The sequence below is a fragment of the Ovis aries genome, chromosome 13 (assembly GCF_016772045.2).
Source record: "Ovis aries strain OAR_USU_Benz2616 breed Rambouillet chromosome 13, ARS-UI_Ramb_v3.0, whole genome shotgun sequence".
In the NCBI taxonomy this organism is placed as follows: Eukaryota; Metazoa; Chordata; class Mammalia; order Artiodactyla; family Bovidae; genus Ovis; species Ovis aries.
This window is the reverse complement of record NC_056066.1, coordinates 7,245,900-7,272,611: the sequence shown is the minus strand read 5'-3', so window position 1 is coordinate 7,272,611 and position 26,712 is coordinate 7,245,900. Positions and strand designations below refer to the sequence as shown.

The 26,712-nt window shown below is 43.3% G+C and overlaps 1 protein-coding gene across 3 annotated transcripts in view; it reads left to right on the top strand.

The window, feature by feature from the left end:
- The window catches only part of SEL1L2 (SEL1L2 adaptor subunit of SYVN1 ubiquitin ligase), a 58,186-nt gene extending 31,700 nt beyond the window's left edge, over positions 1 to 26,486 (top strand). For 2 of the 3 annotated variants that reach the window (XM_027976484.2, XM_027976483.2), the window contains 8 exons: positions 746 to 814; positions 2,259 to 2,336; positions 6,935 to 6,997; positions 7,563 to 7,650; positions 10,318 to 10,466; positions 11,861 to 11,935; positions 26,068 to 26,196; positions 26,335 to 26,486. In XM_027976484.2, the coding sequence (XP_027832285.1) occupies positions 746 to 814; positions 2,259 to 2,336; positions 6,935 to 6,997; positions 7,563 to 7,650; positions 10,318 to 10,466; positions 11,861 to 11,935; positions 26,068 to 26,196; positions 26,335 to 26,454 (771 nt within the window). In that variant the 3' untranslated portion in view covers positions 26,455 to 26,486. Of the gene's footprint in view, positions 1 to 745; positions 815 to 2,258; positions 2,337 to 6,934; positions 6,998 to 7,562; positions 7,651 to 10,317; positions 10,467 to 11,576; positions 11,743 to 11,860; positions 11,936 to 16,332; positions 16,506 to 26,067; positions 26,197 to 26,334 lie in introns of all 3 variants that reach the window. The other variant, XM_027976482.2, reaches the window with a different exon arrangement.
- Positions 26,487 to 26,712: the final 226 nt, after the last annotated feature.

Below are 26,712 nucleotides of genomic sequence, written 5' to 3'. Positions count from 1 at the left end.
GCTTTTTAAAGAGAGGAAAGTTGTGTCCTACTAAGACACTTTGGAGCATGTCTTCATTTCTCATTCCTGGGACTTATTTCCTTAATTCTCCACAAAGTCTCTGACAAGAACTTAGGGAAAATCAGGAGGAGACCTGAGGAATGAGGCAGCAAGAGACAGGTGACCTCCCATGCGTTTAGACTGAGCATTTCGTTTAATGTTATGACCCAGAGAGAGTCAGAAGGTTTTCCTGGCCCCCTTTGACTTTCTTTGGAAAGAATTGGTCTGAGGTTCACCTCTGCAGAGAGACCTGGACCAAGAAGGCAACCAGGTGTGTCTGGTCTCATTCCCTCTGCAGCGTAAAAGTTAGGATGCTGTATATTTAATTCTGCCAGTTACACAAACTGTCTTACACAGTAAGTACATACTGTCAACATACAAGTGTAGTTTTTTAAAAATAACGGAGTATTTAGTTCTACAGCTGGGATTTATCTCTCCTCCCCAAAGCAACATGCCCATGATGCGTTTCCAAATGTGAAAAACAAGTCCTCACATTCTAAAACTGTATGTATGAAATATATATATATTTATCTCCCACTCTCCAGGTTCATGATTGAAATAGCACTTGGAGTAGTGAGTGCCTTGAACGAAGCAGGCATTTTACAGAGGTTTTTTAATGCATGTCAAATGAAATAAAGTTTAATGCAAAAGCTATTTTACAGGATATGTTTATGACTGTCAATAATACTGTTCCTTTTCTCTCCAGAAAGCATTGTACTACTTCTTAAAGGCAGCAAAAGCTGGGAGCGCAAATGCTATGGCATTTATAGGAAAGGTACAAGCTTCATCTTGATCAATAGTTTTCATTTCTTAAAACCTAGTAGTACCAGCTAACTGAACCAGTGTAGGGTAATAGGTCTGCTTGCCTTTTTCATGAAAGCAGCTAAGCAGGGCCTTCAGCTACAAACTGACAGTGGTATTCTTGAGGTGACAGTTTGGGAAGAAGTCCCATGCAATAGCGGTCTTTATCTGGGGTACCAAAAGCAGCCTTTTTTTAACTTTTAATTTTATATTGGAGCATAGCTATTAACAATGTTGTGATAGTTTCAGGTGGACAGCAAAGAGACTCAGCCATATTTACAGGTAAGGTAAGGTGAAGTCGCTCAGTCATGTCCGACTCTTTGCGACCCTGTGGACTGTAACCTACTAGGCTTCTCTGTCCATGGGATTCTCCAGGCAAGAATACTTGAGTGGATTGCCATTTCCTTCTCCAGGGGATCTCCCCGACCCAGGGATCGAATCCAGGTCTCCCGCATTCCAGGCAGACACTTTAACCTCTGAGCCACCAGGGAAGCCCATAAAGTATTACGGCTATTTTTGCAACTTGCCACAGCTTGAAGTGAAGTGAAGTCGCTCAGCCATGTCTGACTCTTTGCAACCCCATAGACTGTAGCCCACAAGGCTCCATTCTCCTCCAAACCTCCCTCCCATCCAGGCTGCCACATAACATTGAGCAGAGTTCCAAGTGCTATACATTCTGTCCTTGTCGGTTATCCATTTAAAATACAGCGGCGTGTACACGTCAGTCCCAAACTCCCTAACTATCCCTTCCTCCAAAGCAGTCTTTGAAAGTACCAGTGGCCCAGGGCTCCTGGCTGAGAGTAACTCGGAGCCCTCCCCATGAACCCCTGGTGTGTAACAGGAGAGCTGATCTAATTGTACATCAAACCCTGGGACACACCTCCACCCAACGTGGTGCCTCCTCCCACTGTCCCTGGAATGAGAACCAGCTCCAGACTGACCAAAGAACCAGCTCCTCCCTGACTGACAGGAGGAGCCTTTGTGGAAGGTTCCTCTGGAGAGGCACCTTCTCTCCTTACAAGACTACTCACTCCCCTGCACACTGCCCTTGGCTCCCACAGCCAGTCTGTATCAGTAACCATGGGGACGAGTGCCCAGTTTCCAGAAGTACTACATACAGTAAATTTAGATGCAAGAAAACATGAAAAAAATACCAACAGGATTCTTTTCTCACCCTTAGGTGAGGGTACTCTAGAGTGTGTGTACTAGATTGTATCCTTAATTTTTCCTTTTATTAAAAACGAGGAGAAATTCAAATAACATAAAATTGCCCATTTTAAAGTGTGTGCTTCAGCAGCATTTACTACATTCAATGTGTTGTGCCATCATCACCTCGATGTCATTCTAAAACATTTTCATTGCCCTCGAAATCTTTAGTTTTTACATCTTTTTATTTGTGTGTGTGTGCTTTTTTGTAGATGTATTTAGAAGGGAATGCTGCAGCACCACAAAATAATGCTACTGCTTTCAAATACTTTTCTATGGCAGCTAGTAAGGTATGTACCCTGCCCATTCTGTAGACACATGAAACATTTGCCTGTATTAACATGCAGACTGGGGCTGAAGCATTAACTCTAAAGCCCCGTGCCCGATTAATGGGCCTGGGAGGGGTGTAGGGTCCTGGTAAAGAACAGTGTCACTGACAATAAAATAGGAGGTTGGGGTAGGCAGAGACCCACCTCGCCTTCTTGGTAAATGGAAGATGGCATCCTAGCTGCAGGCCAGACAGCTCAGCGTCCCCTCCACCATGTGGTACATGAGGCCATCTAGCTCAAGAAACAAAAAAGATGAGGGCAGAGGAAGGGAAAACTCCGTCAGTAACTGCGGTAAGTTGAATACAAAGATAACCAAAAAATGCCCAGTTTTCTCTCCTCTGACCTTACTCAAAGGCTCTGGCTCAGGCAGAAGGCTGTCCAAGAGCCAGGGCGAGATGACTGAGAGCACAGCTCTGGAGACAGAGTCCCTGGTCTGAAGCCAGTCCTTCAGTTGACTAGCTGTGTGACCATAGATGGGCCACTTAACCCCTCCACATCCCAATTTCCCTCTCTATAAAATGAGAATATAAGAATACTTGCCTCATATTGCTGTTTTCAGGATTTAATGAGTCAATAGTTATGTGCCTCGTATTAAAAATACTTGAAGCAGTGCCTGTGCATAGTACGTGCTGTGTGTCAGCTATTATCTTTCTAAGTCTGGGGCCCGTTAGGTAGAGTGAATTTCAAAGCATATCCAAGGCAGAATGGATTGGATCTGTGAGGAAACAGAGGAATCTCAGAGTATGGCTTCTGCCATTGAAGTTCCTGCCTTGGTTCCTAAGCTCAGTGAGGCTGGATCTGTCAGGTGAAATTTAGCAGACTCCCCTAAACCCCTTTGGTGTCTAAAAGACATCCTCATAGCAACACCCACCACCCTAACATTGGAGAGCAGCCTTGATAAACTTTCTATCCCTGCGGTGTAAGAACCCTTTTGTTGTCTTACACCATCTTACTGCAACACTGGCAGTAGAGATGTGCTCAAATGGGGAATATTTTCAACTGTTCATGCTTTTTAAAAGCCCACATGCTGTTTTAGGAGCCTATTTATAAATGACTAGCACCTCGGAACTGCTGCTATTATGGTGTAAATTACTGAGAAGGCTGGTAGTCGGCTCCTCTCCCTTGTAATTTATATGGAATTGCTGCTCAGCAAGACAGTCATCCAGAATACCATTAGATTAGGACGACAAGGAGAGCAGACCCGAAAAAGAGGCGGGGTAATGTAACAGCAAATAGTGCTGACCTGTCAGTGTAAAGGAACAACGCCAGGGAGCTGAGTGTGTAAATTAACCCAGCGCCCAAGCTGTTCAGGGCTATGTAACCAGTTGTGATCTGAGCAACTCGTGTCCTAAACCTGAGCTGCCCTTCTTTATGGAGGAAATCTAACACTGTATTTAAGGTCATTCTTCTGAATGGCATCAGGTAAATATGACCATGTAATCCCTTATCATCTCCAGGACAATTTATTAGATTTCTCCCTTGGGCTCACTACCAAAGTATAGAGCTTCTGTCTCCACTCCTGCACACTTGTACGCTTCTCTTTTTTAAAATTCAGTATTACCATCTCTTGGCTGTGCTGGGTCTTCGTTGCCCCACGGGCTTTTCTCTAGCTGCAGTGAGCAGGGGCTGCTCTGTCATCGTGGTGCAGGAGCTTCTCATGGTGGTGGCTCCTCTTACGGTGGAGCACGGGCTCCAGGGCACACGGGCTTTGGTAGTGGCAGCATGCGGGCTCAGTAGTGCCAGGTCCTGTGCTCTCCGGCACACGGGCTTTGGTAGAGGCAGCAAGCAGGCTTAGTTGCCCTGCGGCATATGGGATCTTCTGAGACCAGGGATCGAACCCATGTCTCCCGCACTGGCAGGCAGATTCTTCACCACTGAGCCACCAGGGCAGCCCCATAATCTTTTACTGTTTTTTTTTTTTTTTTTTAACTGCTGCTTTTAAAGTTGTTTCCAAGTCACATCAGTACCACGATGCAAAGCTGTGGACTCTCTGACTTCTTGTATCTTACTCAGAAACATGAACAGTTATCCAATGTGATGCTGGGTCCAAGTTGGACCATATTCTTCTGGTTTTCTCTCTCACGACTATGGACACACCGGGCCCAGCTCCACCTTCACACTTTTGTCATCCCCTCTCCCTTCCCAGGATCATTCTGAACACCCATCCCCAGTGCAAAGCACTGTCCTCTCTCCCCCACAAAGCCTTCCCTGCCTCCCTGGCACACTTCATCCTCTCCCTCTTCTGAAAGTGCCCTGTGTTCTCTCTGTACTGCTAGAACTTCACTGCTGCTACGCTGCGCCCTCTCTCCTGGTGTCTGAAGGCCATGTCTCTCCACCGAGAGGAGGGCAGTGGTCTTCGTTCCTCACAGGAGTTCTTCAAATATTTCCCTAATAAGAGCATCTGCTCCCTAGGTTCATGTCAGTTCATCTCAGCCAGAGCACTGAGCCCTAACGTGGAAGTTATGTATAGGGAGAGGGATTGCCTACGCATATATCTTTTTCAGCTTGGAAGGAGTTTTAAAAATTAGGAAATTTCATATCAAAATCTGGGTGTCCAGCTTTTCTTGGAAACTGAGAAGAGCTGAGCACATGAGGTGGCCATTCCACGGGAGGACAGTGAGCCGCAGCAGAGCAGAGGAGGTGCTGCTGCCTTTAGACGTGCAGCTGCTCTTGGTTCGCCTCAGTCCCCACCTCTCCCCCGTAACCTGGCTTACGCACGTCTTACAGTACCCACGTGGCTCAGGGGCCCTCTGAGCTGGCCGCTCTTGATCTGAACGTTCTGAACAGGTTTTGTTGTTGATTGGTCACTAAGTCATGTCTGACTCTTTGTGACCCGTGACCACATGGACTGCAGCACACCAGGCTTCCCTGTCCTTCACCGTCTGCCAGAGTTTGCTCAAACTCATGTCCATTACTCTGGGCCTTAGACGGTTGGTGAGTCATCCAGTGAGCCCCTGGTTCCCCAGGGATTCTCTTAAAGATAGAAAGGAATTTGTCCCCAGTACTCGAACCTTTCTCTTTCTGCCTCCTTCCCTTTTCCTTCCTCTCATTTCCCTTCCCTCTCATTTCTCTCAACATCTAAATGAAGATAGGGACTTCTCTGGTGGTCCAGTGGTTAAGAATTCTCCTTGCAATGCAGGGGGTGCAAGTTCAATCTTTGGTCAGAGAGCTAAGATCTCACAAGCCCCAAGCCCAAAATACAAAACATGAAACAAAAGAAGCAACATTGTAACAAATTTAGTAAAGACTCTGAAAATGGCCTACATAAAAAGGCATAAAAAGTAAATAAACGAGGGTGGCTAAAAGGAGGCAGATTCAATACTCTACCACATGCCTCACACTAGGCTTTACCCCCAGAGCAGACCATCCCCAGACTCCTGGCACTACAGGTCGATGTAGTCAGGGGAGAAGAGAGAAGAAGACAGTAGACATATACCAGCTGTTTGAAATGCACATAGACTGTCCTCAAGAGTTCTTACACGAGCTGGCCCTTTGAATAGAGACAGGTTCAAAGTTTAGCACCTTGAAGTAGTTGTTGAACTACGCCGTCTCTAGTTACGTGTGACTTCTGTCTCACCGAGGAGTACTCTATCTGCATCTGCAATAACTACATTTCAATTAGTAAATTATTAAAAATAATTACAAATGAATATGTTTAGGCAGTAAAAAGAAATTTGGAGAGTTTCCTATCAGAACTTAAGTTCCTGAGGAAATACTATAAACCTAATAAACAGTAAAATTTGAATTAAAAAAACATAGGCCAACAGTGCTTTACCATCCACAATGGCTAGATTGAAAGCCACAGAGTCTCTAACATGTTATTTGGCCACTTACATCAACCTCCTTTGCCCAAAGCAGGTAACAAGTGTTTAGATAGACTTCTCCCTTCTGAAAAATTCCCACACATCCTTTAAGACCCAGCTCAAATGTCACCATCTCTAACGACTCAGCCTGCTCGGTCCTGCAGGCAGTTGAGTGTCCCTCTTCTGGGCTGCCCACAACACCATCCATCTGTTTCCACTGCAGGACTCACCACATTTGTCACGATTAAGAGGTCCCTCCTAGTGGGTCAGAGCCCACGGATCTGTCAGGCTGCCTTTAGACATGGAAGGTGCTGTCTGGTTTGCCTCAGAATCTTTTGACTTTCACCTCCTACCTCTGCCCAATGCCTCTTGTGGAGTCACACCAAGCAATCCCTAAAGAAATGTTGAATGAAAGATTGGGACAGAGGTTCAAGAGGGAGGGGTATTAGTATACTTATAACTGATTCACACTGTTGTATGGCAGAAAACGCAATCATTCTCTAATTTGAAAAAAAGTAAGAAAAAGAAGATTGGAGGAAAGATGTGACTGTCATTTCCCTCTTTTCTGGTCAGAAGGGGGCTATGAAAGTGTGAAAGGAGAAAGTAGAGAGGGTCAGAATAATGCCAACTGCCTCATTAACCTGCCTTAATTCAGCTCCTATTGTGAATGTTTCAAATTTTGTGAATGATTTTGCAGCATTGTTCCTTATCATGAATTCTTCTAAGACGTTACTTCGATTTTTAAATCCATTCTAGGGCAATGCAATTGGTCTTCATGGGCTCGGTCTTCTTTACTTTTATGGGAAAGGAGTTCCCGTGGTAAGTTAAATAGTTTTATCATCTTTCATGTTTCCAGAAATTGACTAGGGTGAAATTCATGACCATTGATTAATTTAAAGGAATTAGTCTCTATTACCTGGTTCGTGGAGGTATCATATCTAATAATACAAAATAAAATAATCCAGTGAAATATTTGCCAGAGACATAGAGTAAGCTTATGACAAGAATAACAACCCTAATTAATATCTTAGAATCATAGATTCTAAGTAAACTTACAAATCATCTAACCCAAGAGGATTTTTTTTTCTGGATAGATAAATTTGTCTTCTCAGTTTAACTTTTGTCTTTTTGAGTGACCTTCCCCCAATATCTAACAAAACCTATTGTCAGTGTAGGAAAAGACATAATTTACAATGATAATGAGATAATTATTTCTTGGTAGAATCTAATATAACAATGAAATAAAATGTGTAATACTTCTGATACAATTTTAATTAGCTTAAATCACATAGGCACTAACTACACTCTTTAAAAAAGTGGAAGGCAACTGTTACCATGGAGTTATGCATGTACCTTTGAGTAACAAAGTGTAATTATCTTGCAGAATTATGCAGAAGCGCTTAAATACTTTCAGAAAGCTGCAGAGAAGGGATGGCCCAATGCTCAGTTTCAGTTAGGCTTCATGTACTACTGTAAGTACTATACATGTGGCTGCTTTACTTAGGATGACAAAGGCATCATTAAGTCTGACCCTTTTTTAACGCAAATCAAAGGGTTGGTGTGGATGGTTTAGACAGAACAGTCAGGCAGCAATTTGAGGAGGAATTTGAAGAAGACAAGGAAAAGTACACTATTTGGGGGAGGGGGCAATGAGGCACAACCTGAAAGGTCACCTTAAAAAGCCAAGTTTGAGCAAGTATGAAACTCACAAGAAAGGTCAAACTTAAGAGAAAGATTTGAGTGGCATCAACATATAGGTGTTAGTTAAGAGTAGCCAAGCTTCCAAAGGGAATGGAGAGAGAGTGCAAGAGAAAGGCGCAGTAGGCCACGATAAGAGATCTGGTGATCCTTGGCACCATATTGAAAATATGGGCAAAGAAAGAGTCATCACAGGAAGACTGAAAATGCACAGTCAGAGGGATGGGGTGGGGAGGAGGTTATCTTAAGGAGGACAAGGGTTAGAAATTTCAAGAAAGAGTAAATGAATGATACTCCGCTGAAATTCAGTGAAAAGCCTGGTTCTCACTTTCCGAAAAAAAAAAAAGGGCAAAGTGTCTGTGGAACTTATCAGTAAAGAGGATGTTTGTGAGGTCATCGAACTGGTTGAGAGGGAAGCCAGATACAGCGGGGTGAGGATTACATGCGAGGTGAAGAGGTAGATGGGCCCAAACATTACTGAAAGTAGTGTTCCTTTAAATGGAGGAGAGAGATGAGATAATAGCATCAGGGAGATCAAGAATCAAGAGAAAGTTGTTTTTAAGATGGTGAGAGACCTGAGTATAATTTTTTGCAGAAAAAATGAAAGCGAGTCAACCAATGGAGGTGGTTAATGGGTCACTGGGGAGATGAGATAATTGATGAAGAGGTTCTGGAAAAATTTAGGCGGCCTTTCTGATCTTACCTGACCAGTGGCAAATCTGCAAGTATCTGATCAGGTCCAGGGAGCCTCACTAGCTTTGACAAAGAGGAGGGATTTCTCATCGTCAGACCTGGAGAGATGATGAAACAAATGGTGCAGTTGTTAATCTGAGGAGAGAGGCAAGTGAGGAAAGCTAACAAGAGGGCTCCTGTAGTGAGCTCAGAAGTACGGTCATTACCTGAGAACAAAGGTGGAGTGATTGAGATAGGTGATCTCAGAAAGCCTTGAAGATTTGTAATCATTTTCATAAGGACTGAGAAAGAGATTGGCCAAGACACATACCCAGAGATCCAAATACATCTGAGTATTCTGTCTCAGTCCGTCCCATCAGAGGTGGAGCAAGGGCAGGAGCAGATGTATCATCAGGAAGCCAGATCTGGCCTAGAGGTCAGCTGGCATTTTCCAAAATAGTCCAGCTTCAGAGTCTGTTCTATACATCTTGGAAGGTTGCCTGACTGAGATAGCCTGTCCTTCTAGTTTATTCCAAGTCCCAGCCCCAGGATCCATCAGCTTCCTCAAGCTTCTAAAATTAGGGTAATAGTTATGGCTGATGTTTAAGTCTTGATATGCTTTTACTCGGAGAAGGCAATGGCACCCCACTGCAGTACTCTTGCCTGGAAAATCCCATGGACGGAAGAGCCTGGTGGGCTGCAGTCTATGGGGTCGCTCAGAGTCGGACACGACTGAGCGACTTCACTTTGACTTTTCACTTTCATGCATTGGAGAAGGAAATGGCAACCCACTCCAGTGTTCTTGCCTGGAGAATCCCAGGGGCGGGGGAGCCTGGTGGGCTGCCGTCTATGGGGTCGCAAGAGTCAGACACGACTGAAGCGACTCAGCAGCAGCAGCATGCTTTTACTCATTTAGTCCTCTCAACACATCCTGTGGGGTATCCCACAGTTTATAGGTGAGCAAACTGAGCCATATTGAGGTCACAAGTCTTACACGAGGTCACATGATCACATGCTCAGTGGATCTGGGATTCTAACCCAAATGATCTACCGGCAGAGCTGCTGGTCTCAGCAGCAACATGGCACTGCTTCTGAAGGCTAAGAAATGTTAGAGCTGGGAGGCAATTTCAGAACCACCTGAAGAAAACCCTTCCTCTTGCAAAGGATGTGCCCCAAGGTGCCCAAGTGGCCAAAGGAGTAATGGGAGAACCCCAACAAGAACCCCAGCTTCTGGGAGTAGCTGTTTCTCCACACCAGCTCCAAATACCTCTCCTTGCTCCAAGCATGAGCCGAGTCTGAGCTGGGCCCCTTGGAGCTGGGAGTTGCCTGCCCCAAACTCCATGGTTACGTCTGGGAGGAGCTGTACCAGCCCCCTGGTATGGAAGGACGACAGTGATGGTAGCACACGTCACGGAGGGGCTTCTGGTCCTCAGAGCCTACCACTTGGTCTCCTTTCCATTAACTTCATTAACAATATGTGCAGTATTGAGGAGATATTGTCATGAGACTAGACAGTCCTCCTCCTTCAGTTCGCTGAATGGGCAGAGAACATTCATTTCCACACTCTTACTTCTAATCTACCTCAACATCCCCCCCTCCACCCCGCTCCAAATAGTGAATCGGGAGTGTAGCTTGGCTTTTGCCTGACTCTTCTGAACCTATTTAAAACCGCAGGAACCTATTTAAAACCATGACCATTACATGCATAGATTATAATGTTAAAAAATAATGTAAATAAGGGGTGGCTCAAAATGATTTTAATTTTTCAGCTGGCTCTGGAGTATGGAAGGATTATAAACTTGCCTTCAAATATTTTTACTTGGCATCTCAGAGTGGGCAGCCCCTAGCCGTTTATTACCTGGCCGAGATGTACGCCACAGGAACAGGAGTGCTTCGATCATGCAGAACCGCTGTGGAGGTAAATCAGGAGCTGTTTCTGAAGTACTTTTCATTTGTCACACAGAGGAGGTGATACTGTCCTTAAATTGTGGTGCCTTTGATTTTATACATATTATCTTGTTTCTTCCAGCTGACAATGTGAATACTGACATTTGCCAGAGAGGAAGAGCAGTGATGTAACTCAGCCTGGGAAAGGGAGGCAGAGAAATGATCCTTCCTCTCTCTTGCATTTGGCTTTTCATCAGGTTCAGAGCTCTCCGCAGAATTCAGTTAGGGGGCTCTGTTTCAGTCGTCAATCAAATTGCCAGGGCAACTTGGCACTTCTAGTGGGCTTGGGAGTTGCAACTGGGAAATGCAAGGCTTGATTTAGCCTAGAAAATGTAGCCCGCTTCTTCCCGGAAAGCAAGGTCCTGAGGTTTTTTTGATGATTTGGATGATACTGGAGAAAGTAAATTCTTTTAGCCTGGGATATTGGTGCACTTTTCAAAAGAGTGCTTTTAGGATCTTAATGTCCTTCATTGATTTATTAAACACTTCCCCTGCACCAGTATAAATACCTCCATGTTGTAATCTAATCCCTCTGAAATTCGTTTCAAAAGCTCCCAGCTAAAAATCTGTCTTTAGATTTGCTCCTTTGCCAGCTCCCTAATGAACTGTGGGTGGCTAGCCTCTTTTGCGTGCGGAATTACGCGCTGTTCAGCTCGGCTGACAGTAGTCCCGTGCGCTCTGCACACCTTCCTGGTTCTGCCGCCGGTGCCAGCAGGCGTGTCCTCCCCTCGCTCTCTCTCCCACATCAGCTGCCCTCATAGGGCCGCAGTGCCCAGTAAAGCCCTTACAAAAACAAAAACAGAAGTTGAGACGTTCTTGTCCTGCCAAATAGCCTCTAAGTCAGAAAAGTGTATTATGCAAATTTAAAATAAGCTCAAGACAAATAAAATACACACTTATAACTTTTGTGCCTATGAAAGATATGAACTCCTCACTCTAAATAATTTTCAAAAGCCACGCTTCAGACCAAAAATCCTGGCCTGACCAGCCAGGAGGAACTAAAGACTGATGTCAGTTACCATTTGCATGGAATTACATGTATTGGCTAACTAGTCTGCTTGATTTTTCTTTCCAAATACAGCTTTATAAAGGTGTCTGTGAACTAGGCCACTGGGCTGAGAAATTCCTGACAGCATACTTCGCTTATAAGAATGGTGATATAGATTCTTCTCTTGTTCAGTACGCACTGCTTGCAGAAATGGGGTATGAAGTAGCTCAAAGCAATTCAGCGTTCATTTTGGAATCTAGTAAGATAAGTTAAAATTCTCTGCAATTCCCTAACCATACATATGCATGTTTGACTTTACTACAGGGACACCTTAAGCCTTCCTAATGGAATGTCTCCTTTTTTTTTCTTTTTTTAAGAAAAGGCTAAAATTCTTGAAAAAGAGAAGATGTATCCAATGGCACTTCTCCTATGGAATCGAGCTGCCATTCAAGGTATCCAAACTTAGATAAAAATGAGCACTGCCTGGCCCCTGTCCACTATTATTCCTCTGATTTGCTACAGCTGAGCTCTTGGGCACATAGGCACAAAGGTGCAGAATATCTAGTACGTGGTATTTCAAACTGATGATAGGGTCAGTCTTTGGTTGGAGGTCATTTCCAGAAATTTCTTTTGTTATTCTCAAGGTCCCCAGTTTAGCATATGGTGGGAATTTTTCTATGGCTCTGTCTCCATGGCACCTAAACAACTTTCTGAAACTTGACAGTGTTACTCAAGAAATTAGTTTTCTTGGTCTGGCTTCAGTCACTCATTTGCTGAGTTTTTTTTTTAACTTATCAGAGATATTATCTATCTTTCAAGGAGTTTATAGATAAAACTACTTATGGTTGTAAGACTTGCTTGATTCTTCTTTTAAAATATCACTTTGAAGATTACCACAAACTTCAGATCCTTATTGTAATGATTAGTATGGTAGCATCAGAAAAAAAAATTAATTAGCAAGATCCAACCCCCTTCCCTTCCTGGAGTTCCTAAGCCCCACTACAGGGATCACATGTGATGAAGAAGGTAAGATAGGGTGGTGGGGAAGCAGTGGCAGGTGGCATTTGCATCACTGTGTCTCCTTCCATTCTTTCCCTAAAATCATATTGCTAAAAGCAGAGAGCTTCTGCAAAGCTGTCACTATTGGCATTTGGATATGTGAGGAACTGTCTTATAGTAAGAGAGCAATTTCACTTCTAATTAATTTCTTAAAGTCACCTCATGCTAAGGTCGAATCATCCCTTTTCTCCAAGAAGTGAATGGGATAAAAAAACAATTCTCAGTTGATGAGGCAGAAGGAAAAAGCCACCATCGTGCCTTCTCGGATTCAGCTAAGCTGCTACTACAGGGGCAAGCCATCCATGTGATTTTAGTGAGAAATTCCCGAAAAAAGAAAAGCCCATGTTTTCTAAAATTTAAAGAAGACCTTGTTTGGAGTGGAGAAACAACACCAGCAATCTCTCATCTATGGCAAATCAGCTCAATTGTACAAATACAGGTTTATCCCAAGCCATAAAATGCTGCAGAAGCTGCACCAAGGGAAAGAGACCTTGAAAACGAGAGGACATTAATATTAAACAGAATTCACCAATATAAAAATGTCAGACCACTAAAAATAATTGTGTGTCAAAAGAGAGGTCAGACATGAGTGTCCCTGAAGATGTAGCCGCTGGTGGCTGTCTCGAGGTGAGGAAATCTAGTCGAGCAAGTTAGACTTCCAGTCACTGGTGGTGCTTGCCTTCAGGAGCTGCTGTGTGTGATGAGGCTGCTGAACCATCATGATGGTGAACTGGAGGGGAAATCCCTCCACCCGTCTAGTGACCCTCTGGGAGCCTGTCAGGATTGCCACCTGCCCCCAGTCAGTCCCCTGAGTAGCGTGGAGCTGAATCCTCTGGAGAATCTGCTTGATCACTACCTTTCATTCCTAGAGACCTCTGGGGTCCTGCTTACTGCTTATAAAGCTCAAAAATGCAGAGTCCTCTTCTTTTGTGGTTATGGTGCAGAAGGAACCTTGGAGTCAAACGTTAAGGCAGCTTTGGGCAAAATTAGAGATGGAGCAGGTTTCTCTTTAGAGCTCAAGGGGTCTCTTGCCTCTCCAGGCCCCTCTGGGCCCTTCTTCTGGGCATCATTTCTATGAGGTCTTGCCCCCAGCTACCTGTACATTTTGAAGTACCTGGGAAGCAAAGCCTAACAACCAATATCTTTGGCAGCTTAAGAATTTTATGATGTTACTTCTAATTATAGAAAGCTAAAGGTGGTTTACATTTTAGTACAGGATTCTAGAAGGTTAAAAGAACTTCAGAACCCAAAGGAATTAATTTCAAAAATTTTTAGGCTTTGTATTAGGCCAAATGGGGAGAAAAACTTAGAAGGAGTCCTATAGCCCTTAATGATATGGACCATATCACACAAGGTTACTTGCCAGTTTTCCAAGTAAGCCTAGATTGTGCATCAGGGTTGGCCGCAGTTGAAGTGGAAGTCCTGCATGAGCATTCCCTCATCTTTCCAATCAACATAGTCCTGGTGACTGAAAATACGGGCCCCAGAGACCCCCTTAGAGGTCATCCCTAATTAGCCTTCAAAAGACTGAAGTCTCACATCTTAAAAAGTCATGTGAATTATTTTTACTTTGACATGAATATTTTCATGTTTGTTGGGAATTAAGATTGTAAAATACTTAACATCTGGGAAAAACATTTTCTAAAAAAGTTCCCTACTATGTCTATCCACTCATTCCATAAATATTCATCAGGTTCCGTTCCAGTTCTGGGACTGTATTAGTGATCAAGAGGGTCAAAGTTTTCTCTCATCAAAGAGGGAGAGAAAATAAACTAGTAAACAAAATAATAATGTTATGTGCTATGAAGAAATAAAGCATGTAGATGGGACAGATAATTACTGGAGTGTAGTCTGACAAGGTGGTCAGAGAAGTGCTAGGCAGGAAGCAACATTTGCAGTGAGGTCAGAAGGATGAGGAACTCCAAACACGCCAGGCAGAGGGACCTGAAGAATCTTACGGGGATCCTGAGGCAAGGATGAGCTCGGTGTGTTGAAGGAATATAAAAAAGTCCAGAACATGCCAAGAAAGTGATGAAAGATAAGGATAGTCAGGGAGGTAGAAGACAGACAAGGCATCGCTTGCAGGTCAGGTCAGGAGTCTGGGTGTTATTCCAAGTGCAAAGTGAAGGCACTGGATGGTTTTCACATAGGGAATAACATGATTCAATTTTACATTTGAAAAAAATCATCTTGGCTGTTGTAATATTCCAGGATGAGACTAGATGGTAGAGGAGAGGGTAAAAAATGGGTGTGTTTTAGAGAAAGAGGACTTGCTGATGGATTTGATAATAAAAGTGAGGGGAAGGAACTGGGGATAATTCTGCTAGATTTATGGCCTGAGAAGTGGGCTGCTGGTCCTGAGAGAGGAAAGAAACTGATGATTTTGTTTGGAGGAAGAGGGAATGGGGTGTTAAGATTCTCTACCGGATGTCTTAAGTTTGAGATCCGGGTAGGGAAGTCAAGAAGGCACCTGTAAGAATCTGGAGCTTATGAGAGACAGGACTGTAAATACAGATTCAGAAATAGTGACCATAGAGAGCCGTGGAACTAGATGAGATGACGTGGAGACAGAGTTGAGACAGAGCAGAGTTGGGGAGAGGAGGGGACGGCAGGAGAGGAGAGGAAAGAAGGGAGAGAAGCTGGAGGAAAAAAATCGGTGATAAGGCCTTAGCAGTCGGACATTTCGAAGTTAGTGGAGGAAGTCAGGCAAGAGTCTGTAAATGAGAGGCCTATGGGGCATGAGGGAAGGCGAGAGAGGAAAGGACTTGGGCAGTTAGTCCTGGGGCTTCCAGCGTGGCTTAGCGGCCCAGTGCGATGAAGACAGGGATGTGGCCGGGGTTTTGGCTGCATGGAAGTTATCGACCACCTCGAAAGTTGCAGTCTCACGGAGGCAGGAGCAGAAGCCAGGCTGGGGTGGGTTGAAGAGTATGTGGGAGGAGAAGCTTTCGAGACAGCAAGTATAGAACACACTTTTGAAAAGGCTGAGTGTGAAGTAAACTGAGAAATGGGGCGTTGTGACAAGGAGATGCCGTGGGATGAAGAAATGGGATGCAGGGTTTGATGTCATTCACAGAAGATACCAAAGGGTGTTTGCATGACTGATGGGACTAGAAAGGGGGAGAAGCTGGTGATGCAGGAGAGCAGAGCTTCTGCAGGAGTGAAATCTGAGAAAAGAGGGATGGGATCCAGTTGACCTACCTTCAGAAAATTAATCTAAAAGGTAAAATTAATAATGTTGTATTCTGGGACTTCCCTGGTGGCGTGGTGGATAAGAATCCGCCTGCCAATGCAGGGGACACTAGATCCCTGTCTGGTCCGGAAAGATGTCGCATGCTACAGGGCAACTAAGTCCCTGCACCTCAACTATCGAGCCTGTGCTCTAGAGTCTGCGAGCTGCAGCGGCTGAGCCTGTGTGCCACGACCACTGAAGCCCCTGAGAAGCAATGGCTGTGAGAAGCCCCCACTCTCTGCCCCCCGCGGACGCCCATGGCAACAGTGGAGACGTGGCATCACCAAAAATAAACAAAAGTATAGCAGAGTGTACATGTAAAGAAATTGTTATAATGTTTTACTCTTTAAGAACATTTGTACCACATTGTGGGAATTATCCTACAATGAAGACAGCTAGTATTGTGTGTTATATCCATAAATCATATCTAATCCTGATTATAGGATTCTAAGTGGTTTTTTTTTTTTTCTTTTCTATATAGATTATCATTAGGTTGAGTTACTAGGAACTACACCTGAATCATTTGAGTTATTCTTCTTCTCTTTCTGGTATTTCTATCAGGCAATGCATTTGCTAGAGTGAAAATTGGAGATTACCATTACTATGGCTACGGGACCAAGAGAGACTATCAAACAGCAGCCACACATTATAGCATCGCAGCCGACAAGTATCACAGCGCACAAGCCATGTTCAACCTGGGCTATATGTACGAACACGGTTTAGGTATCACAAAGGTAATTGTGCAAATCATCCAAACCTAGTAACAATGGCTGTACAGGAAGGAAAATTTGTAAATATTTTCCATTTCTCTGATGTCATCAATGGAGAGAAGAAGCCTTAACATTTGCTGAGCCCTCCCACAGACCAACACGTACCATGGACCCTCACATAGACTCCATAAGATCGGATTTATTTTCTCCATGATGCCTTAGGACATAACTAACAAGTGGAAGACACCTGGACTGCGTGTGGTGTGTGAGTGTGATAAGTCATGTCCGATTCTTTGTGATCCCATGGACTGTAGGCCTCCAGTCTCCTCTGTTCATGGAATTTTCCAGGCAAGAATCTAGTGACTGATCTGATTCACAGTGAATTCACGCTTTTCCCAGCAACACTAGTGGGCTCTGCCCCCACTCCCTTCCACCTCCAGACCTCTTTCCATTAGTTTCCATTGACTCTGTAATAACCTAAATGGGAAAAGAATGTGGAAAAGATTAGATACATGTATGAATCTGTGATATGGATCACCTTGCTACGCACCTGATTAACACAACATTGTTAATCAACTGTACTCCAAAAAAATACAAATTAAAAAAAAAATGTGTCCACTAATTCTCAAGCTCTCAGTAGTAAGGAAAAAGTGAGAATGAGGTCCCAGCTGAATACTGGGAGGTGCTTTGATCCAGAAATGTCTTTTGACACACCACTGCATACATGACACAGCGCTGAGAGCTCTAGGAGGCCCAAGAAGATGGATCTCCATCCTTTAAAAGCTACACTTGACTTGAGGAGACGAGGCATGTTCATTAAGAAGCCGACAGTCCGGTGGGAGAAGAATATTGAGTAAATCCTGTAGTAAGTGTAAGTAAGGCAGAAGATGGCACTGGGGTCTGACAGGGTGAGGAAGGTGTATTACATATCAGTACTGAAGATCATGGCATCTGGTCCCATCACTTCATGGGAAATAGATGCAGAAACAGTGGAAACAGTGTCAGACTTTATTTTGGGGGGCTCCAAAATAACTGCAGATGGTGACTGCAGCCATGAAATTAAAATATGCTTACTCCTTGGAGGAAAAGTTATGACATAAGATAGCATATTGAAAAGCAGAGACATTGCTTTGCCAACAAAGGTCTGTCTAGTAAAGGCTACGGTTTTTCCAGTAGTCATGTATGGATGTGAGAGTTGGACTGTGAAGAAAGCTGAGCACCGAAGAACTGATACTTTTGAACTGTGGTGTTGGAGAAGACTCTTGAGAGTCCCTTGGACTGCAAGGAGATCCAACCAGTCCATTCTGAAGGAGATCAGCCCTGGGATTTCTTTGGAAGGAATGATGCTAAAGCTGAAACTCCAGTACTTTGGCCACCTCGTGCGAAGAGTTGACTCATTGGAAAAGACTCTGATGCTGGGAGGGATTGGGGGCAGGAGAAGGGGACGACAGAGGGTGAGATGGCTGGATGGCATCACTGACTCGATGGACATGAGTCTGAGTGAACTCCGGGAGTTGATGATGGACAGGGAGGCCTGGCGGGCTGCGATTCATGGGGTCACAGAGTCGGACACGACTGAGTGACTGAACTGAACTGAACTGAATGATAATAATAGCCAGGTGTTGGTGTATTGTGTACCACCTCATCTAAGTCACATAACCACTCAATGAGATGCATCCTATCATTGGCCTCCATTTTTGCATCAGGAAACCACAGAGCAGGTTAAATCACAGGACTGAGTTTGCATGGCTCATTGGTGGTGGAACCAGAATTTGAACCCAGACCTATCTGACCCCACATTTCTGGTGGGAAGAGTGGGCCCTGCATTAATGCATTTTCGATGCTTTCTTATTCCTTCCAGTTGTGCTAGTAACTGGGAATCATTGCAGGGAATTTCCTGGCTGACGACCGCTCCCATGCCTACCGCAGCAAGGGCTTCTTGTTCAGGTGCCCACAGCCAGGTGGGAGAGGTCCTTGCCTTTCTGCGCTCCCTGCACCTGCCTTTTGCCTGATGACTCTCCATCTTCCCGGCGCCCTAAGTCGTGGAAAGACTGTCAAACCCAAATGCAGTCTGTTATCCCTGTTCTTAGCAGATGCAACTTTCCTGTGTTGATGAAATGGGGGGCAGAGGGGACGGGACCAAATGGCTAAATTGGTTGATTTTTTGGATGTTATCAAACCACACTCCCTCCCTTCCAGCTGTCATCCACATCTGTACAGCAGAACAGGGATACAAGCCCTGCCCCAGGCTTTAAGGATGAAACGAATAAGCCTTTGTGAAAGGGCTTGTCGAGAAACAGTGTGTGGAATGGCTGTTATGTAGATCAGAAGAGAACTTGAAAGATTGCTAAATCAGGCTTCAATAGGATTAAAGCTTTTGCTCCTCATTCCCCATGTAAAACATAACCACGCTGGTGAGAGGAGCATTGTATAGAGGATGAAGGTGACCCCACCCCGTGGGTTAGAGTCAGATGAGCTCTCCTTCCCGCCTCGCCCCTCCCCCCTCTCTCCCACGTGAGTCAAGGAGGACTTGACCGGCCGTGGCCTCACCGCCGTGAGGTCGTCTCGCCCTGATTCCCCGCAGCGGGGAGGGCGGCTTTGCCGGGACTCGGGGTTGGCCATCTACACAGCCGGCCCGCCACCTCCGGAGCTTCGGTTTTCCTCCGCGGAGCCACTGCTGGGCTCTCTCCTAGGCACTTTCTTCACGATGTCAAATAGTAGTTGTTGAGAGAGACATTTCATAAATCTGGAAAACACTTTGAAGTTTCCCTCTAGTCACATTTCTGTTCTTTTCAGTCAGAGTTCTTGTTAAGTCATGGATAGTTCATTTTGATCAGTCTCTCAGTCACACATATATTTTTTCCTACAGAAAGTCTCTACATTTAACCAAAAAAAAAAAAAAAAAAAAAGGAAAAGCTGCACTTAACCTCAGACCTGGACACAGAAATTTTAGATTCAGTTAATGAGGAGACGTTGCTTTTCATCTTTATTAATTTATTTTGTTTAGTAACTAGTAAAATAATAACCAACTACCCAGAGGCCAAGTTTAATTAATCTTGCTATCTTGCCGTCAAATTAACGATGAGATATCACTTCTTCTAATTCTTAAACCAAATATGCGGATAATGAAAAGCCCAAAGCTTGTTCCAGAGATGTTTAATGAAAGCAAAGCAATTAGGAGAACAGGTAATTACGCATGTCTTTAACAAGGCTCTTCACCATCCTTTGTGTTACTTAAACCTCATGCAAACCAGTGGAAAAGGTGAGTTTCACATTTTTAATAGGATTTATCAGAGAATCAAATAGGGTTTTGGTAAACTCTGTAGTTAAACCTTCTGGAAAAAGAAAGGTACAAATCAACTCTTGGTAAATCAATGCAAAAATATGGGTTATTTTTCTCATCCTTCTTTAGGAGCAGATTTGGGGACTAAGGTGATATAGATGAATTATCCTAATGGCTTCATTGAGAAACATCTCAACATCTCATTCTCCAATATCTGACTTCAAGTTAAGCTCACTTGGCTTAAACTGCAGACCAGGACTGACGGCACTGCTCTTGTTTTCTTGTTTGGCCATACCACATGGCATGCAGGATCTTAGTTTCCTGACCAGGGATTGAACCCAGCCCCCTGTAGTGGAAGCATGGAATCTTAACCACTGGACTGCCAGGGATGTCCCCGCACCATTGTTTTGGAACACAAAATAGTACCTGGAGAGAAACTGAGAAATGACCTGAACTAATTTAGAAATATAAGCACTCAGCTCACAAGTTAATATGAAATTCCTTCTCAATTTATACTTGATTCAGAGGTACTTCAAAAATTTAACCATGAGAAAAAAACAGTTGCCCATTCTCTCCTGTCTGTTCTTTTGTCCTTATCCTGGTTCAGGCCAAAGTTTCTATTTGTTGTAAAGGCTTCTCAGGATTCTCTCATTCTAATGTTCTTCCTTGAACTGTATGGCAGAGAAAGCTCTGTCCACCAAAGATGTGTAATCTCTGATGGAGGAAATACTCACTGCTGAGCTATGGCTCCTAGTCTGAGGCTGCACTTCCCAGTTCCCATCACACCCACGTGACTACTTTTCACTGAAGGAATGGATGTGAAAGGGAAGAGTGTAATTTCTGGGCCAAGGCTGCTAAGAAGTAGATGGAGCTTCTCCCAGAGGCTGTAGCACAGAACCACCCCAGGAAAATTTACCACCAACCAGTAACATCCACAATGGACTGCTGAATGTGTTAAACCACTGAAATGTGGGGGTTTGTTTGTTACAGATGTTAGCATTACTTCAGTTAACATACATACATCTAGTGAAGCCCCACCAGGTTATTCTTTATACTTTAACCATCTAACTCTGGTACCGTTACTCTGAGACTTAATTTCCCCCAAAGTGTGCATGCGTGGACACACACACAGATATAAATATGAGCAAACGCAAAAATAAAAAAGAGTCTTACTGATTTTCTATTGCCTAATGAAGTCCAAACTTCTTACCCTGGCATTCAAAACCCTCCTTGACCTAGCCTGCCTTGGTAATAATGGCTGGATATGCCACTACTTCCCTATATATCTTCTAGGCTGCTTTTCCTTTCCCCCATGCCCTTAAACTGCACCCTCCTGACTTTAGGTCATATTGCCCCACTTGCTGGAATGATCTCCTCTCACATTTTTGCCCATTGAAGACCGATCCATTTTTCAAAGAATAGCTCCAATATCATCTCCTCTATGAATCCTTCGATGAAACCCTAGATTTAAAAGATTTAGAATCCCTGATTCTAAACTTCTGTGGTACCATGCCTTGCTTTTCTTCATTCAGTTACTTACTCAGATATTTATCAAGTCCTTGTTTTGTGTCCAGAAACACTGTGCGTGACTCTGGCGATACAAGAACAAGGCATCCTTCAAAGAGTTCACAGTGTGCTATGAAGAGACACATCCATAATGAAGATCAAAGTGCAAAATGGTGTGTGTGCACACATGAGAGAGGGAGGGAGTGATAGTCGCTCAGTCGTGTCCCACTCTCTGTGACCCCAGGGACTGTAGCCTGCCAGGCTCCTTTGTCCAGGCAAGAATACTGGAGTGGGTTGCCATTTCCTTCTCCAGGGGATCTTCCCAACCCAGGGATCAAACCTGGGTCTCCCGCATTGCAGGCAGACTCTTTACAGTCTGAGCCACCAGAGAAGTGTTGGCTTCTAAGTATAAACACAGATCAACTTAAAAAGTATCAGCAGATACATGCTTGACTTTATCTTATAATCTATAGACAATACATTAGAAAATGTAATGAATCCATAGACTTTTTCCAAAGGAATACCCGAGACAGAGGTAGCAATATAGTTGTAAATGACAATCATCAATCAGATGAAATAATTAACTTTGTATGAAAAACAATGTTCATTTCCGTGTTGCTGAACATAGTACTCTTTTTGCAAAATAAATCCTCTACTTCAAATTACTGTTCGAATGCTTTAAGAAAGGTTATGACTCTTTCTAAAAGATGTATATTTTGTCCTGTCATATTTCTGAGAGGGCCATTTTAAAATCTAACTTTAAGTTGGCTTTTCCAGAAAATAATTCTGTTCTGGTGTTTAAAGCTTCAGCTCTAACACTCAATAGGTGGTCAAACCAGACAAATGAGAAATAAAAATGCTTTGCAATAATTACTTTTATTTTTGACAGATCTATTTGTAGTTTATTCAGTAGATGTGGTTTTGTTTTACCTGCAGGAACCAAAAAAAATGTATTATCTTATATGTCTAACTATAATATATTGAAACTCTAAAGGCTAATTTCCTCTCACTTTTTGTCTTAATTTGGATAGATTTTCTAGTCAATGTCTTAAAACATATATGCTTTCTTCCACTTTAGAGTATCAAAACAACAAAAAAAACAGTGAAAAAACTCCAAAAATAAAAATAGAGTATCATGTGTTTCTTACTCTCTATGTAAAAAAAAAAAAAAAAAAAAATTTAGAACAGAACCTGACAATATGATTCCTCAGCCCGAATGAATAGTTTTTTATTTTACAAACCTGTAAAATCTCAGCTCTGCCACTTACAAGTCAAATGAATTTGGATGAGTGACTTAAGCTCTCTCTGTCAGTTTTTTCATCTTTAAAATGGGGTTAATATCATCTGCCCTACAGCATTGTCATAGGGTTTAAATGATGCCACAACAGTGGTGGCTGTTACACAGTAAATATTTAATAAGTATTAGGAGAAGGCAATGGCACCCCACTCCAGTACTCTTGCCTGGAAAATCCCATGGACAGAGGAGCCCCTTAGGCTGCAGTCCCTGGGTTTGCTGTGAGTCAGACACGACTGAGCAGCTTTGCTTTCACTTTTCACTTTCGTGCATTGGAGAAGGAAATGGCAACCCACTCCATTGTTCTTGCCTGGAGAATCCCAGGGACGGGGGAGCCTGGTGGGCTGTCGTCTCTGGGGTTGCACAGAGTCAGACACGACTGAAGCGACTTAGCAGCAGCAGCCATTATTCTGCAATACTGTGCAACCATTAAAAATACAAATATTATAGACTAATATCTTAGAATGTGGTATATTGCTTGAAATATATTGTTAGCTTAAGAAAACAGAAGACAAAGTATCATACAGAGTGAAAAATTCCTTAATTAAAAATATGTATACATGAGTATAAGAACACTGAAATGCTAGTAGGATGTGTGTGGAATATCAGCAGTTACCTCTGTACAGTGAGATTGCGGGTGTTTTCCCTCACTTGTTCACCTCTATATTTTCAAAGTTTACACTAATTTAACATATTTATAATAAGAAAATAAGAATGGATTGTTAAAGAAACTATCTCTGTCCCAGTATAAGAAATTTTTGATGACACCCAAAGATTCCGGGCTGGAAAGCCCCTGCATCATGTGATTGAACAATTTTCATAACCCAGATATTTTATTGCTGGAGAATTCTGTACCTTTGAGTTGTGCAACTTTGAGCAACTTTTGAACATGTGAGCATTGAACAGGACTTCAGCACACCTGACATTATAGTCAGAAACCTGTAAGAAGTCTACAGATAGGTTTACATAATCTCCTAATCAGAGACTTTAAAGCAAAATAAACTCAAATGTACCACAGAAAAGTTAAACCTAAGTGGACTAGATGTGCAATGGACATATGTAATGAACCTTGGGAATCACCAAAGCACTGTTTATCAAGGAGAATTTTTGTGTGGAAATGATATTTTTTTTTTTTTTTTTTTTTTACTAAATAAGATCAAAGAACAAGGAGTCTTTTCCAGAGTCTAGTAATAACATTTTCTTTCTATGAGTTGCCCTAATTAGTCAGAAACATTCAGGATTTTCTTTCTCTGGTAATTTTAAAGAAAGACTTTCCTATCTCATCCTACCCCCTCTGCCAATGGGGAGGCTGCCTTGGCCAGGAGCCAGCTCATCCCTCTTGAATGGTACTTCTTTGCTATTTTTTATTTATAAGCCAAGTGACTCACTTGTGATATTTGTACCCCAAGAAATGAATTAATAACTCTTGCTGGCTTTAAATAAGAAGGAATGCCTGAGATATTGACACAGGCTGCCTTTTTCCGAACGCCCCATTCAAGTTAATATGCCTGTCACGTGTGGGAGTGACACCACTGTTATCATCTGCGGGGTATTTTCAAATGAACAGCCACTGAATTTGTTGGAATTAGAGACACAAATTAGAGTTTTTACAACATCCATTTTCTCTGTTGCCAGAAAGATTTGTTCTGAACAGTCTCCTGAATTTTAAGTATTTTAAGCAGGCCTTATTCCTTTTTTTCAAACATAAATTTACCAGTCCACAAAACTTTGGAAAAATTTAAGAAATGACAAGCAGAACGCAGCTGAGAGGACACCACCCAAGAAATGTGTTTAGCTGAGGCTTCAGGATTCACAGCTATTAAGGCCTGTGTAATGGGAGTCTGGGAGAAGGCAATGGCACCCCACTCCAGTACTCTTGCCTGGAAAATCCCATGGATGGGGAGCCTGGTGGGCTGCAGTCCATGGGGTCGAGAAGAGTCGGACATGACTGACGCGACTCAGCAGCAGCAGCTGCAGCAATGGGAGTCTGGGAGATGGAGGGGAGACAGAGACTTACAAGACGACTGCAGTTTGTGAAAAGCTCTTCTCCTTCCCCTTCTTTTGAAAATAATCCACAGGCACCCAGGCAGAGTAGACCTTTAAAAGAGTAGACCTTTACATTCTACTTAGACTTTCATTATTCTGTTTGGGGAAACAAAACAACCACAAAGCAAGCAAAAAACAAGCCGTAAGTAGGTGAAAATGACAGAGAACCACAGTTTGATCTGTCATGGCCTAATTTAATGGGAAGAAATGTTCCTAAAAATATAGTATGTCATTTATGGAATCAAATTCCAGCCTGAGAGCCAAAGTAGTTTATTCACTCACTTCTCATTTATTCACTTTTTGATGTGTTATCAAAGACTTACCATGTACTCGACACTTCATTAGGCACCAGGAATTCAGGGGCAAACGGGCAGTTCAAACCCTCGTCTTCAAGGACCTAGAGACAATGAATTAACAAATCCCAAACCTTCAAGTATGATAAGTACATGAAGAGAAGTAGGAAGTTTAAACGCTTATCACTGTCCATATTGCCATTTGCTTTGGGAGCTGTATTGTTAGCGTCTGTCCTCCTGCCCCTTTAATTGGAATCATAGCTCTGGTTCAGTGATACTAAGAAAGCTCTTTGGAGATTCTGTTGATTTTCTATGGCTGCTGTAACAGATTACCACAAAAACCACACACATTTGTCTCACTGTTTCTGTAGGTGAGAAGTCTAGGTGAGCTCGACTGGGACCTCTGCATAGGGTCTGCAGGCCTGAAATCAAAGCTGTGGTCCTTACAGAGGGCTCTGAGGAAGAATCTGCTTCCACACTTGTTCAGATCATTGTCCAAATTCAGTCTCTTGTGTTTATAGGACTGGGGGCCCCACTTCCTTGCTGGCTGTCCACTTTCCTTCTCCTGTCCAGGGGGCCCTTCCAGCAACAGGAAATTGAGTCCTTCCCATGCCTAGAACCTCTGACTTCTCCTCTGCCACATCTCTCTGCCTTTCTCTTCTGCTCTGTGAGAAAACTCAGTGTTTAAGGGCTCATGTGATTACACTGAGTCCACCAGGTGCTTCAGGACAATCTCCCTATCTTAACGTTTGAAACCTTATTTATATTTGCAAAATTTACTCTGCCCTTGTAACATAACATTTTTAACATTCGTCTTTTAAAAATTTTAATGGACTTTAGCAATCTTGTTTTTACGTTATCTTTTTAAAATTAATTATTTGCATCTTAGCTGCGATACGCAAACTCTTAGTTGCAGCATGTGGGATCTCGTAGCCCAGCCAGGGGTTGGACCGAGGCCCCCTGTGTTGGGAGCTCCGAGTTGAGTCTTAGCTACCGGACCACCAGGGAAGCTGGTGGTTCCAAGGATTAAGGCATGAACATCCTGGGGTAGGGGGTAGTGGGGAAAGCATTCAGACCTAGCAAAGATAAATTTCAAACAGTGGCTTTCACTTAATTACTCCTTAAGAATCTGCACCTAATAAGTATGGGCTGTTTTATTTCCAGGACATTCACTTGGCCAGGAGATTATACGACATGGCCGCTCAAACAAGTCCGGACGCTCACATACCAGTGTTCTTGGCCCTCATGAAATTGGAAACTGTGCATTTGCTCCAAGATATCCTGTTTTTTAATGTAAGTTTGTCTCAATTAGGTCCCAAATCTCTGGAAACTCCGATGAGCAACTCTTGGGCAGAGGGATGGGGGGAGATGATGTTCTGAATAAAGTGGGAGGCTCGGGTTTATTTTTGACAGAATGTCTCTCGCCTGTAGTTTACAATGAGATGGAAGTGGACGGTACTGGACAACACCATTGGACCATGCTGGGATTTATTTGTAATTGGCCTAATTGTTGCTGTGCTGATCTTCTTGCTTAGAAATCGCTACGGGTAAGATCCGGACCATGGGGAAACCTGCTCACGGAATCAGTCCACTGCAAGTTATCTTCACTAAATAAAAAATTTCCCCATCAGACTCAGGGGCCTGCTGCTGACTTCTTATACGGGCCTTGAGGGAAAATGGACAAAGACTGGGACCTGTCCTCTAAGAAACCATTTCAGACCTTCTGCTTAGCTGAGGTGACTCCTTGTGGGGAGAGGTTTGTTGGAGACTCATCAGCTAAGATTCCCTTACAAACTTCTCGTCTTGGGG